The sequence below is a fragment of the Capsicum annuum genome, chromosome 9, assembly GCF_002878395.1.
Source record: "Capsicum annuum cultivar UCD-10X-F1 chromosome 9, UCD10Xv1.1, whole genome shotgun sequence".
Lineage (NCBI taxonomy): Eukaryota > Viridiplantae > Streptophyta > Magnoliopsida > Solanales > Solanaceae > Capsicum > Capsicum annuum.
The window spans coordinates 211,975,997-211,991,517 of record NC_061119.1 but is presented as its reverse complement, the minus strand read 5'-3'; the positions used below and the strand labels follow the sequence as shown (position 1 = coordinate 211,991,517).

General features: G+C 34.3%; 1 protein-coding gene across 1 annotated transcript; it reads right to left on the bottom strand.

The window, feature by feature from the left end:
- Window positions 1-338: 338 nt before the first annotated feature.
- Window positions 339-15,305, bottom strand: LOC107841103 (pectinesterase inhibitor 10-like). The gene is made up of 3 exons (XM_047396385.1): window positions 15,253-15,305; window positions 6,740-7,027; window positions 339-655 (listed from the first exon to the last, which is right to left on the bottom strand). Exons 1-3 carry the CDS (start codon window positions 15,303-15,305, stop codon window positions 547-549), a joined length of 450 nt encoding a protein of 149 aa, XP_047252341.1. The 3' UTR covers window positions 339-546.
- Between the last annotated feature and the right edge of the window lie 216 nt (window positions 15,306-15,521).

Here is a 15,521-nt window from a genome sequence, read left to right as displayed (position 1 = left end):
AGGATCAAGAATTTTAAGAAAACGAATCAAAATTTTGATTCCATTCTTCTAACTACAAAATCTGAGGTACGCAGGGTTTTTCCTAAAACTACATGGGCAAAAGAAAATTGTTTCAACAACATTTAAACATTGTGAAGTCATGAGTTCTTGAAAGGGTTTTCGAATTTACATGATGATTTTGTTTTATGGATTCTTTTATGGCATCATTGATTTGTTCTTGAGGTCTTTCCCCCAAAAATGGGTCCCGAAGCGTCACACGGTGCTTAAGGCTACAAGTAGCCCCAAGCTAACCCTTTGAGCCTGCTACTTCACATAATATCTTACTTAAAGATGAAATAGACAAATAACGGGTACGGTTATATCAAATCATAAGAAATACGATGAAAATACTTTGTCCAAATAGTCAAAATACTGGAAGTCTCAACTTACTAACAATCTGATCACTAGTTTGGCAAAGCCTCTAATACTCAAGAACAAGAATCCATTGGGACAAGTCCCCAACTGACTCATACTTAACTGGAAATAAATGAACAACTACTAGATAAATTAAATATCTGAGGATAACCGGTCCTCGAACCATGAGGACTCATCGCTGTGGAGATGTAGATAAAGACACTCGAGAATCACTGACGAGGCTGGGACTGGGCACCTGAACCTGCATTACGAGAAAATGTAGCACACAGACAAGTATGTGGATCAGTACCTTGGGAATGTACAAAGTATATGGGGGTGTATGCAATCAAATAATTAACATCATAATTCTTTATAGAAAATATGCGTGCTATAATAGATGACTCACGTAGCTTGAATAAAATTCTCCTAAACCATGAATAGGAAACATATAATGTAAATCGCGTGGGTCATTTCACTTTATTCTAAATCGGCATTCTTTCTTTACTCTCAAATTTGTAAATTAGATAAAATCTTAAAATATCAAATTTCAGGACATATGCTTTAAACTTATGAGAACAAGTAACTTCTTTAAGACTTGAACATCATGACATTTGAAAATCTTAAGAATCTTAGGATCATAGCTTTCGAAATATTTATACTTTAAAACTCATGCTTTTAGCCTTGGGAGGGTACAACTTCTTTAAAACTCAAGAACTTAGGACTTTAGGAACTTTACGACTTGAGACTCTAGAAAACTTGGGACACTTGGGACTCGAGAGTTTCTTCAAACCGACAAACCATTTGAGCTACTTGGAGTCCAACGTATGGCGCGTGTTGGGGAGAGTTGTTCTATCCTTGGTATCAGAGTAGAACCTTAACTTTTAGTGATCACTAGCTTAACCCACTTAGGGTAAATCAAAAACCTACGGAGGCACATAGTTCAGGGGTATGAAACCTCGGAATCAGGCCCAACTCGGTACTAAATACTACTCCCTTACTTAGCTCAGAACTTTAAAGAAAATCCACCTTAAACAATTCAACAATATGTCATGGAAGCCAATATGTTTCCCCTTATATTAAATCAACATGTGGATTTCTTTCTTAGCTTAAGATCGAATCTCAATTCTTTTCTTGAAATCTTGATAGACTTATCATCAAAGCTTTAAAATCTCACAACATGGAGATGTAAGTACACTTCTTGTAACTCTTTTAAAGATATCAATAATGTATTCTCAAAAATATATTATCAATATAGGAATATGTAACTTATAACGTAAATTCACAACTCAAACCATAATTAAACAAGATACTCATGAAATTCAAGGCTTAAACAATTTCAGAATTCCATAACTTGAAACATAACAAATTAAGCATAATTCAACTTGAAAATATGAAAAATCTTTAAGAAAACTAAAACTTTTGGGCACAAGAACGAAAGAGTATTCTTGTTTAAATTGCACATACCGTAAAATTTGAATCTTTGAATGAACTCTTAGTTTCAGATTGTTATTCTTGAAATTGTTGGGTGCTTTTTATAGCCTTCGGAAAGGAGAATCCAAATCTTGAAAAATTAATGAAAATTTACGGTTGAATCTTGAGATATTTGGGTTTTTAGGTTGAAACCCTAGTTAGAGTTCTTCAGAGAATTTGATGAAAATAATTTTATTTTGGTGTCTTAGGGATTTAATCCCGTGTTAGAGATGATAAAGGGTTGGAAAAATACCACATTACCCTTAATGAGTCAGAGAAAGAAGCTGAAATTTGACCTGGCGTGATCTACAGGGCGGCACCCTGCCTAAAGCACTAGAGTACCCTGGGCGGCACCCCGCTTAGAGCGGGAGAGTACCCCAGAAGATGCCCCACTATCGCCTTTTGCTACTATTTTTCCAACCCAAACACGACCTTATGCTCGTCTAAAAATTTCGAAACTCACCAGAGACGTACTCTTGACCTGCCCCATTGCAACGCAATAAAAAAATCAAGAAACGAAGGTCGAGAAGGTTGCAAAATAATTCAACAAAAATTGAAGGTTCAAAAATAAACTAAGTGTGGAATACTTAGGTAGAATTCTAAGTTTTAAGCTTCTTTTGACTTGTTTTGAAGGCTTTAACGACGAGGAAACTTTGTGGGGTCTTACAATCATCTTATTCACGTGAAAGATTCTAATAATAAAAGTCCTTCTCTTTAGTCTGTCCCTGTGGTTAATGAGTTCCCAGAAGTTTTTATTGATGATCTCCCAGGGATACCACCTGATAGGGAGATAGCTTTTGGTATTGATTTATTGCCATATACCCGTTCCATCATTATTCCACCCTATAGAATGGCTCGTGCAGAATTAAAGGAGTTGAAAAAATAGCTAATAGATTTTTTTGACAAAGGCTTTATCCGTCCTAGTGTTTCTCCCTGGGGTGCACCTATACTCTTTGTGCATTAGAAAGATGGTTCCCTCTAAATATGTATATATTACCATTAGTTAAATAAGGTTACTGTAAAAAAACAAGTACCCTATTCCTAGAATTGATGATCCCTTTGACCAACTTTAGGATGCTAAGTGTTTTTCAAAGATAGACCTTTGTTTGGGGTATCATCAGTTGAAGGTTAGGGAGGCTGATATTCCCAAATAACTTTTTGGACCCGATATGGCCATTATGAATTCTTAATCATGTCTTTCAGATTGACTAACACCCCTGCAGCTTTCATGGATCTAATGAATAGGGTGTTCCGTCAATTCCTAGATCTATTTGTCATAGATTTCATTGACGACATCTTGATTTATTCTAAGAGTGAGGAGGATCATGCCAATCATCCCTGAATTATTCTTCAGACCCTCAAAGATCATAGATTGTATGTAAAATTTTTCAAGTGTGAATTCTGGCTTGATGTTATTGCTTTCTAGGGATATATTATATCTAGTGAGGGAATTAAGGCTGATCCCCAAAAGATTGAGGCAGTAAGTAAATGACCCTGACCCATGACTCCAACAGACATTCAGAGCTTTTTAGGTTTGGCAGGGTATTACAGAAAATTCATAGTGATTTTTTCTTCCATAGCTGCTCCACTTACTAGGTTGACAAAGAAAAAGGTGAAATTTGTATGATCCAACTCCTGTGAGAATAATTTTGAGAAGTGGAAAGACAAGTTGACTAGTGCACCTGTTTTGAATTTTCCCGAGGGTCCAGAGGGGTTTGTGGTGTATTGTGATACGTCTTAAGTAGGACTTGGGTGTGTACTTATGCAATGTGGTAAGGTTGTAGCTTATGCATCAAGGCAATTGAAAGTGCACGAGTGTTGCTCCCCGTTTTCTTCGCGGAAGAAGGAATTCAACTTCACAAACCCTCTTCGAGATTGCATTAAGGAAGGGTATGAGAGTCGCCACCTAACGTATTAGGGTGCGTTAAGGCACCGGTCTAAGATACTACAAACCTATTTTATTGTTATGTCTTAGTTCACCAGAGTTCGGGTAAGGGTTCAAATTACCTCAAAAGGAAGGTATTAGGCACCTTTTGAGGTCCACAAAGGTGGTTCCCGACCGATTTCATACTTTACGTGGGGATTCTATGTGATCAAATAAAGTGTCTCTTTTTCATAATTAAACTAATGTCTAGCTATGTGATAAAGTAATTAATAGTCAAGCACACATTATTTTGTTATTTCTAATCGTCGATCAGCTAAATGATAAAATAAATAAAAACATAGACATAAGATAAGCGAGGAGAAAGAAAGACAAAATTAGTAATAAAAAAGGGACAGCTTTTAAAATTAACTACCCCAAATTAGAAGCATGTAAAGTAAATAAAAGAAATCGTTCAAGTTGAGAAAAGAAATATTTTGATTTTATTCGGATCAGCCCTAACTTGTTTGATCATCATTCGACCTAAAGGTCAAACTCGTAGACAAGTAAATTGTCATTAGCCTCGCCGTTAATATATGTTTGGATCATCATTTCCGAGTGGAGCTACCCATCCCACCCCACCTAGGCTGAATACCATGTCTAAAGTTGTTCTATGACAAGGATAAGACTGACGCTTTTAGTAATATTTAACGTCCCAACTATCGTCCAAGAGGCTATTGACTTTGCTATTTTGGATTTGTGTTCTAGACTAAAACAAAACTATGTTGCCTAGGACTCAAATCACGAACATATTAGACAAGAAGTAGCACGTAATAGTTTCAAGTTAGCCTCTTCATTAATTAACGTTTATTAACATGATTAACATGCAAGGCAAGTAATTATTTATTACGTCATTAACCTATAGGCATGGGGTCTAAATGATCAACGATTCATGATAAAAGAGTGATTCTTGTACGCAACAACATTATGTGTGCATATGAGAGGTGTCAGAAGTGTGGTAATTGTGTAAAAAATGTAATGCCATGACATGTTAAGAAGCCTAAAAATATTTAACATGCTCTATACAGACATTTAAACTACTAGTACAGAAATATCAATTAAACATGCTGAAATTCGTTTTAAGCAGGCTGAAACAGATTTAATATGCTGAGATTATGCTAAAACAGATTCTAGTACTGTTGAAATTATTTAATATGCAGATATTGACTCGAAAAATGCAAAACCACAGTTTAGATAGGTTGAAATTTAACAAACATCATGCAGCATAGCACGTTAATGTGCAGGAAATTGTATTGTCATACTACAGTTTAAACATGCTGTAATTTTAACACAGCGGGCAATAGCATGCAAAAGCTTAGAAAGAAGTGCACAGAATTTTAATGTTCTAACCGCTATTAACATGCTAAAGTGATGGACATGCAAGAACTTGATTCAGACATACTTAAAGTTAATCTAGGTGCTGGAATTAAAGATGCTGAAAATTACTTAAAAGTGGCTGAAATTGATGCAAAGACCACCAAAAATTGACTTACACATGCTGGAACTTAATCTAAGTTAATGAAAATTGATTTAGGCGCAGAAGTTCGATTTAAACATGCTAGAATTTAATATTAACATGTCCAAAATGCTTTAACATGCGAATCATTAATTAACATACTCGAGAATACTAACATGCCTAAAATCTTATTTTCAACAAAACGCATGACACTAAATGCTTAGCATGCTAGGAGTATATGAATAGGCCAAAATATAATCATGCCAACGATACATTAACTTGTTTAAAACATGCTTATAATCAAGTTAATATGCTTAACACGCAAAAATATGCTAGCATGCTTGATGTCAAATTAATATGCTTAATGTCAATGGGATGTGTCGATTTAATTCGATTAAAAATAATTAATAAACCATAGGATAAGTGTCTAAACGATTCGTATGTTAATAAATCCTAATATTTGCGCCGTTCACAGAGCATGTAAATCCCCGCCACTGAAGCAGTCCCCAAATCATTATTACATCAATAATAATATCTTTACAATAATATTACAAACCAAAAATACGAAACTAAGAAGAAAAATAAATAACTATCAAGAATACATAGTTTAATTAATGTCCCGTCGACTCTCCGATTTTCGAACCTGTTAAACATAACAAAATAACATGGCAAGCACAAAAGGATATACCAACACGTTGTACTAAACAGAGGCACAAAGGAAACACCGACATAGGAATCAACGACATAGTAAGCAAGCACAGCGTCATTGTTTCAAATAAGTCACTGTAGACATGCTTTCTATATTTTGCTATCACAACTATTGTGGAATAGGAAAATCATGCGTCGATTAGTGACTTACCAGTATACATATTCTCTATCATAAATAAATAAGCCACAATGTAAATTCAGTATACATATTCTCTATCACAAATAAATAATTACCAAGGTTGTACCTGCCAAACGTAAGGTAAAAATTCTTTTAACATGTTATAGTTATCATCAAGTACTGAGGAATTTTTTAAACACTTTAAAAAGACAGACAGAAAAAGATTTAGTCATAGCACTCAATTTTGGAATGAATAATACTCAATTCAGTAGTTCAATCAATTAGCATAAAATAGTCAACATCTCCCAAATATGCAAACCGAGACAGATAAGCTCATACGAATTTCTCGTTCAGTCACCGTGATTACCGTAAGTCGGTCCCCAAAAAGGTTAGACAAACTGTCACACAATTTATCAATCAAAAATCTGTACTTTCGTGGCTAACACAACACCATCGCCAAGAATTAAATCGGGTTAAGTCAAATGAGATTGCAATAATCTTCGCAGCATAAGAATACAAGTAGAAAATCAGCAAGGTTCATATAATTTATGCAGATTAGTGAACTCAAGTCACAAAAAGGAAATTACTCAAGTAAGTTTCGTCAATTTCGAATCACAGATGATGTCAAATAAGAGACGGAGTAGAAAAGTATAATTAAACCAAGAAAGCAAACCTGGACGGCGTGACTTGGTAAAGTTTAAAACGGGCAGTGGCGTTGACGGAGGCTGGTGTTTTTGTTGTTGCCATTGATGGCGGATGGCGGCGGTGTGTGGTGGCGATGGGTTCGCCGGACGGAGAAATGGAGAAAGAAAAGGAGGTGCCATTTGGTGGCGCCGGAGCGGCTGTTGGCGATGGCTTCGGAGGGGAGAGGACGGAGAGGGAGAGAGAGAGAGGTGGGAGAGAGAAGCTTGAAGGAGGCGGAAGGTTTGGTTGAGAATGGGTTAGGTTTAGGGTTTTGGGTCTTAAAAGGAAAGAAATGAGGATTTAATCTCAGCCATCAGATCAGATTAGATCGATGGTTGAGATTTAAAGCTTGAAAATTGGTTAGAAATTAAATGAATTGGATTGGGCAAGTAATTGGCTACATTTGTAATGAATTGGGTAAAGATTAGGCTATAATGTAAATAAAATTAGGCAAACTGACTTTAATTTAGGCTGTTATCTAAATTTTAGTAGGAATAGTAATATATGATAATAGTAATTAAATAATAAATAACAACATTAAATAATAATAAATAATAATAAAATAATAAAAGATAAATAATAATAATGAAAACAAAATAATAATTAAACAATAAATTATAATAATAAATGATAAATAATAAATAATAGTAATATATATAATAACAATGTCAATAAATAGTAATATCAATAAATAGTATTAAATAATGCAAAACTAGACAATATATTTGTAAAATTGTGAGTGTGCATAATTACGTGAAAATAATTTAATTAATAAAATTATAAAAAATGTCAAAAATTATAAAAAATGATTCTAAAAGATAATAATTTATTCATTTTCTAAATTATGAATGCTATATGTCGAAAACCTGTTTGATGCAAGAAAAATGTGAAAAAATACTAACATTTAAAAATTAATAATTTTGCCAAAATAGCAACCTAAATGTAATATCGGGAGGTCAAAATTGGGTGTCAACAACGAGCGAAATTACCCCACCCATGACTTGGAGTTAGTGGTTGTGGTGTTTGCACTTAAAATCTGGCGGCATTATCTGTATGGAGTACATGTTGATATTTTCACTGACCATAAAAGTTTGCAGTATGTCTTTTCACAGAAAGAGTTGAATCTTAGGCAAAGGCGTTGGTTAGAACTATTAATAGATTATGGCATGAGCTTGCACTATCATCCGGGCAAGGCGAATGTAGTGGTCGATGCCCTTAGCAGATTATCTATGGGCAGTCTTTCTCATATTGAGAAAGGAAAAAGTGAGATGGTATAGGATATTCATCAGCGAGCCAATATAGGGGTGCGACTCCTGGATTCCGAAGATGGAGGAGTAGTTGTGTTGAAGTGAAAAAAAAGTAGGTTGAAGACTCCATCTTAATGTAGATCAAGAAAGATGTGGGTCAACAGAAGGTAATGTCTTTTGACATTGGTGGTGATGGTATTTTGAGGTACCAAGGCAGGCTGTGTGTACCAAGTATAGATGGGTTGCGAGAGAGAATCCTCGATGAGGCTTACACTCTGAGGTATGTTGTTCATCCAGGCTCTACAAAAATGTACCATAATCTTAAAGCAATATATTGGTAGAATAACATAAAGCGTGATGTGGCTGATTTCGTTTCCAAATGTTTGAATTGCCAGCAAGTTAAAGTGAAACATTTGAGATCAGGCGATGCTTCCCAAGAGATAGCTTTACCTATGTGGAAGTGGGATATGGTCAACATAGATTTCATCACATGGATTCCAAGGTCCCGCAACCAATGTGATTCCATTTGGGTAATTGTAGATCGGCTAACTAAGTCACCCCACTTTCTGTCGGTGAGGACTAACTATTCGGTTGATGATTACGCCAAGCTATACATTGAGGAAATAGTTCTTTTATATGAGGCACCTGTATCCATTATATCCGATTGAGGTATGCAATTCTCTTCATAGTTCTGGTGATCCTTTCAGAGGGGTTTAGGTACCGAAATAAACTTAAGTACAACATTCCACCCTCAAATCGACGGGCAAGCTAAACACACCATTTAGACCCTGGAGGATATGTTGAGGGCTTGTGTAATTTATTTCAAAGTTAGTTGGGTAGATCATTTTCCATTGATAGAGTTCGCCTACAATAATAGTTACCAAGCTAGAATTAAGATGGCCTTTTTTGAAGCACTTTATGGGAGAAGGTGTAGATCACTGATCGAATGGTATGAAGTGGGTGAAACGCAGTTATTTGAACCAAATCTTGTTCATCAGGCAATGGAGAAGGTGAAAATCATTAGAGAAAGACTCAAGATAGCTCAGAGTCGCCAGAAATCCTACGTTGATGTTAGAAGAAGGGAGTTGGAATTTGAGGTTATTGACTGGGTGTTTCTAAAGGTCTCGCCTATGAAGGGAGTCATTCAATTCGGGAATAAAGGGAAGTTGATTCATCGCTATATAGGACCATATCATATTGTAAGAAGGATAGGTGGGGTAGCCTATGAGTTAAAATTGCCTGCAAGTCTGGGTTCCATTTTTCTAGTATTCCATGTGTCCATGTTGAAAAAGTACATTGGATATCATTCCCTAGTGTTGCCTATAGAGGAGATCAAGGTGACAGACTCGTTATCATATGAGGAAGAACCTACTGCTATCTTGGACCACCAAGTTTGAAAGCTAAGGAGTAGGGAAGTAGCTTCGGTTAAGCTACGTTGGAGAAATCAAAAGGCTAAGGAAGCCACTTGGGAATCAGAAGATGATATGCGGATCAGCTACCCAATTCTTTTTTAGACTATTGATAATGACTTAAATATTCTTGAAAATCATGCTTTTATGTGTTTCGATCCATTATTCGGGGATGAATGATCCCAAGGGAGGGATAATGTAACACCCCATGATATCCTCGATCTAATACCTTGCTATGTAGCATACTTAAAGGGATTATCACCTGAAAAATTTCCTAAGTATCAAAAGGACTTAGTCATATTTTAAGCTCCTAAACTTAGGTGGTTCTTAAGCTGATTTTTCCAACCTACAGGTATGAATTTTTGAATTGATTCATGTTCGGGGAAGTGAAGGGGATGTCTCGGAGAAGTTTTAGATTTTTTGGACATTGTTAGAGAGGTGTTTGGATATTGAAAATAGTGGCCCGACGCGAAGTGGATGCACCGCGTCGAGTATTAGGTTGGTGAAGCAGTGAATCGACACGAAATATCGATGAAGCAGTGGATCGAAACGACCTTGATGCGTCGCGTTGGGTAACGTGTCGATGCCCAGTTCACAAATCCTTTTAATTAAACCGGCCTTGGGGAGGGTAATTTAGTCTTTTTACCTTGTCATAACTCTACATAACACGAAATTAATGAGTATTGAGGGCTCAAATCATCAAAAAATTGCTCTTCCTCACAAAAATCAAACCCTAAATCCTTCCCCAAAGATCAAGAACTTATCTCTTGGATCAAGAATTTCAAGAAAACAAATCAAGATTTGGAATCCATTCTTCTAACTATGATATCTGAGGTACATAGGATTTTTCCTAAAACAACATGGGCATAAGGAAATTGTTTCAACAACTTTTAAACATTGTGAAGTCATGAATTCTTGAAAGGATTTTGGAATTTACATTGTGATTTTGTTTTATGGATTCTTTAATGGCATCATTGATTTGGTTTTGAGGTCTTTCCCCCAACTTTGAATTTTAACCATATTTAAGTGTGTGTGTGTGTGTGTCTATATATATATATATATATATATATGCATATATGCATGCACTTGATTAATTTAAATATTGAATTGAGAGCATTAATCATCGAAAACCTCTCTCTTGTTAAAGATTTCTTGTTTTAGTAAGTCATGATGTATTTGAATGAATTTTGTGAAGTATGCTACAAATGCCTTTACGGTTGTTAAGAAATTGATTGTAATTTTGCATGTGAAGAGGGGGTACTATAGTTGGTGTTAATTGTTAAAGATATTTATTAAGATTCTTGCATGTTTTTTCATAAATTTCATAGCCACCATATGTTTGTTGAAAACTGAAAACAAGAACCTTTACATAATTTGACAAATGATTTGATGTATGAACCTCCTTGTACTGTTTGAAATATGGTGGTCCAAATTCCTTCCACCCTTAGAGTTCAAGAAACTCTTTTAAAATTCAAGTAGACTGATAACATGATTTCTATAAGAAACTCTTTTAAAATTCAAGTAGATTGATAACATGATTTCTATGATTGGATTTAAAGTGTATTCATGATTATAATTATAATATTAATTGGGTTTCTAATTCATGATTTATTACAAGTTTCATGTGGAATTGATTATCATGTGTGTTGAAACATGTAAATTCATGTCAAATCCCTTGGATTTGTGAATTGAGAATTGAAGTTGTGATGTCTACATATTGTTTACTATCATGTGTATAGTTTGTGTTCCCCAAGTGTTTGATAAATTGCTCATGTGAACAAAAAGGGGAAAATCATGTCAGGCTAGCTTATATGTAAGTTATATCTTACAAATGTTTAATAAAATTTCTCTATGAATGAGTTATGAACAAGTGCACATGGTTATGCTTTTCAAGTTAATGTTATGATTTACTTTTCATGCTATCGAGTTCTGGGGGTATTTAATACCCAAAAATCTAGTTATTTACCTAGAGTTACAGTAGTTACAGAAAAGTCTCAGTTGTGTCACAAACAGTAGTACTCTGTAATCAGTTATAGTTTTAGTTTAGTATTCAGTTCAGACCTCAGTAAACTCAGTCAGTTAACAGAACTCAGTAGTATTCAATCAGTTAACAGAATTCAGTAGTACTCCGTCAGTTAGCAGAATTCAGTGAACTTAGTACAATTCAGTTAGATAGAATGATCATTAACATTTTAGACAAGCCTAGTACAGTCTAGAGATAAGTCCAGTGTCTATTCAGTTGAGAATAGGATTCAGCACCAAGCGAACCGAGGGATGGGGGCATTTCTACAAGCAAAGGATTTGACGCTTAGTAGCAATCCTTGCATTACACAACTACATAACCAGTGTAGGTTGAGATATCTTCTGCTAGACAAGGATTGTTACCTCTCATACAATTTTTCCTGCCAGCGAGGGTTGACGAAAGAACTTTCTGTCAGAGAGGTTGACTCACAATTTGTCTTTATTCGTGGCATGGTAGTGACACCCTTCTAACTGGGGTTTCTGGTTGGACCCCGATCTATTCAGAAAAGGGCATGTCGGTTAGATAATTACCTCCCAAAGTTTCAGTTTCAGTCTTAGTATAGAACTCAGTTTAGTTCTATAGATACAAAACTATCAGACACAGTCACCTAGCTCAGTATAAAACTCAGTTCAGTTTTATAAAGTCAGGACTGTCAGAAATAGTCATCTAGTTATCAATTAGGACAGTCAGAAACAGTCATCCAGCTATCAATCGGGACAGTCAGAAACAGTCACTCAGCTATCAGTATTACAGTATGGGTAAATCAGTACTCAGAACTCAGTAACCAGTGTTAACATGATCTCAGTTACAATTTATGTATTCATGCATGTACTCTTATTTAGTTATGTTCATGTTACTCAGTCAGTTATTGTTCATGCATAAGAACCCATGCATATCAGTCTACCTCATTTAGCATACCAATATATTCAAAGTGCTAAAGCATACTTTTATTTTGGGCTATGATGTTTTAATCATAGGTTCAGACGCACGGGCTCCTGACTGTACTTAGCAGCCCAAACCTTTTAGCAGCAGATTTAGTGGTGAGTCCTCATAGTTTTGAGGACATGATTATTGATTCAGTATTTCAGTTTATCAGTAGTTCAGTAATCGGACTTAGTTGGGGGCTTGTCCCATCAACTCTGCATTCAGACAGTTAGAGGCTTTCAGACTAGAGTATTCAGACAGATGTTTCAGTATTTAGTATTGGTTTTCAGTTATGAACCTTATGGGGTTTACAACCTAACTTCTGCATTTATTTCAGATATATTGTTATTACAGTGTTATTATTATTCAGTGCTCACAACAGGTACCAGTCAAGGGTTAGCTTGTGAGTTACCACTTAATTTATTTGAAAAGGAATTAGGAAAACCTTTGAAAGTTACTTAAATGATCCAAAACAAAAAAAATCATTTAAGTTTGAAGATTCTGAGTAAGCGGTTCCTATTAAAACTCTTGGAAGGTTGTTAAGGCACCAAGAGTATCTGCTAACTTGCGGTTATCCGGACTGTTTGAAAATATCTTTTAACTAACTTCAAAAATAAAGATTAATTATTGCAAAGTAATTGATTTTAGGAAAAGAATTGTGTAAAATAGATTTGGACGACTTAGTAATGATTTTAACCAAGTCTAAATAAATTAATAACAAAGCATGTAAAAGGGGAAGGGGAGAAAATAAAAGACTTAGGTCATTAGGCCCAAATCAATAGACCCCGTCCTAATCTAATTGGGCTTTTGGCCCACTTGCACCTGTCCTAATCTAAATATTGGGCTTGCAGCCCACAACCTGTCCTAAGCTAGTTTTCAGACTTTGAGGCCCAAAATCCGCCTCACCTATATTAAAATACAATTTTGGCTTCGAGGTCCGAATGATTGAATAAATAAATGACTAAATGAATAAATAAAGAGAAGACAATGATAAAAAAAAAATCAACACTTTTCAAGTCTCTTAGTAACCTCATCAATGAGTTTTGACTCATTTTCCTTGTTCGTCTATCTTCTAGCACCCACAGGCCATGTAGTGGACCTTGGGTTTAAACTTTGGGCTTGACTCAAAGAGGTAAGCCCCATTGACCCATTACGAAATGCAACAGGAGAGGAGTCCATTTGGACTCAAGATTTTTTTTGCATGCAAAGAAAAGATAAAGAAAATAATATATGTTCAAGGCATAATAGTTACATATTTCAAAGAAAAAGAAAATATCAAGAATCATTTTTTGAATTACAATGATATTCACACTTACACACGTATAACAAGAGTGAGAGTCAATAGATAAAATGCAAAGCAAAGACATCCACTTGCATGCCTCATGACTTATGTTCATATTAAGAATGAATAAAGGTAAAAGGAAGAAGGCCATATTCAATGAATTAATGCGAGAAACAAACAACGTAAGCTTGCGAAATTAAAGTGATGAGCAAATAAGAAAAGTACTCTTGACTTCTAAAATTGAACAAACATAGACACTAATCCATATAACAAAAGAAAATAAAGGTTAACTTTTCAAGAAAGAAAATCTTTAAATGTCAATTAAGGCGACATTAACGAAATTCATACATCTAAATTACAACCAACATTTTATGAAAAAATGAGTAATGAACTATGGTTTATATTTCAAAGATATCGCTGATTCTCTTTTGATATTATGAATAAAAGAGAGACATGAATCAAGTCTTTACACACACAAAGAGTGCATATAATAATCCAGAGTAAGAAAATAAGAATAAAAGTTTAGCATCTCTAAAAGTGAAATATCGTTCAACAACCATACTATGCATGAGTAAAAAATATTCAAATAATTCTATTTAGCCACAAAAGTCAGAACTTTCTCATCATTTTAACAAGACAACATGCGAATAAAAGTGGAATAAACATCTTGGGTGGAAACTAAAGGTAGCACTTCATTTCTTATATGAGGATTTTGAAGTCCATTAAAATAATTAGCAAGCAAATGAAAAATTCTTAACCTAACTAATTACTATTTTTATTAAGGCGAAACAAACAATAATAACTATTTTTCCAACATAAAAGAAATAACTTTACATGCAAAAACAAACATTTCTGTCAACAATAAATTTATACAAGGTATGAGTTCGTTTTTTGAGCAAAAATAAAAACTTTATACATAACAATCAAAGAATAAAGTCAAAAGGCAAAACAATATTAACTATTGTTTTCAATATAAAGAAAATAACTTTACATGCTAAAAACAAACATATCTATCAACAATGAGTTTAAACAAAACATGGGTATGTTTTTCAAGAAACTTTATCAAAAATAATCAAAGAATAAGGTCAAAAGACAAAAAAATTAATATTAACTATTCTTTTCAACATAAACAAAACAACTTTACATGCTAAAAACAAACATATTCGCCAACAATGAGTTTAAACAAGACATGAGTATGTTTTTCAAGCAAAGATCTAAACTTTATCCAAAATAATCAAAGAATAAGGTGAAAAGGCGAAACAATCAATATTAACTAGTCTTTTCAACATAAAGACAATAACTTTACATGCTAAAATCAAACATATCCATCAACAATGATTTTAAACAAAGCATAAGTACATCTTTTAAACAAAGATTGAAACTTTATCTATAATAATCAAAGAATAAAGTCAAAAAAGGCACGTACAACTATTGCTAGCTTATTTTTAAATCATGAAAATAATTAAAATATCGATACCACAACGTACTATGGCCTTCAAGACCATTTACAATAAATAATTTCAGCAAACAAAATTATAACTACGAACTACGAAGAATAAAAAGATGAAGAAAAAAACGATAATAAAATTAAAAAAAAAAAAGGAAAGGTGTGTTTACCTTATTGGGGGCAGCAAAATGATACTACGAGCTTCGTCAGAATCAACCACCATCGAAAAACGTCGCTGGCAACTCAAATTTTGATTAGCTGACCAATTCTATGAAACCAAAATTTTTACTAAATAAAAATAACTATTTGCTTAGAAGAATTTTTCACCTTTCTAGCCTCTTTTTTTTTTTTACTTTTCAACTTCCCTTTCTATCAAAGTGGTGGTAGTATTTATAGGAGAGAATGAAGTTTTTTTTTTCTTTTCTCCACCAATGTGGGA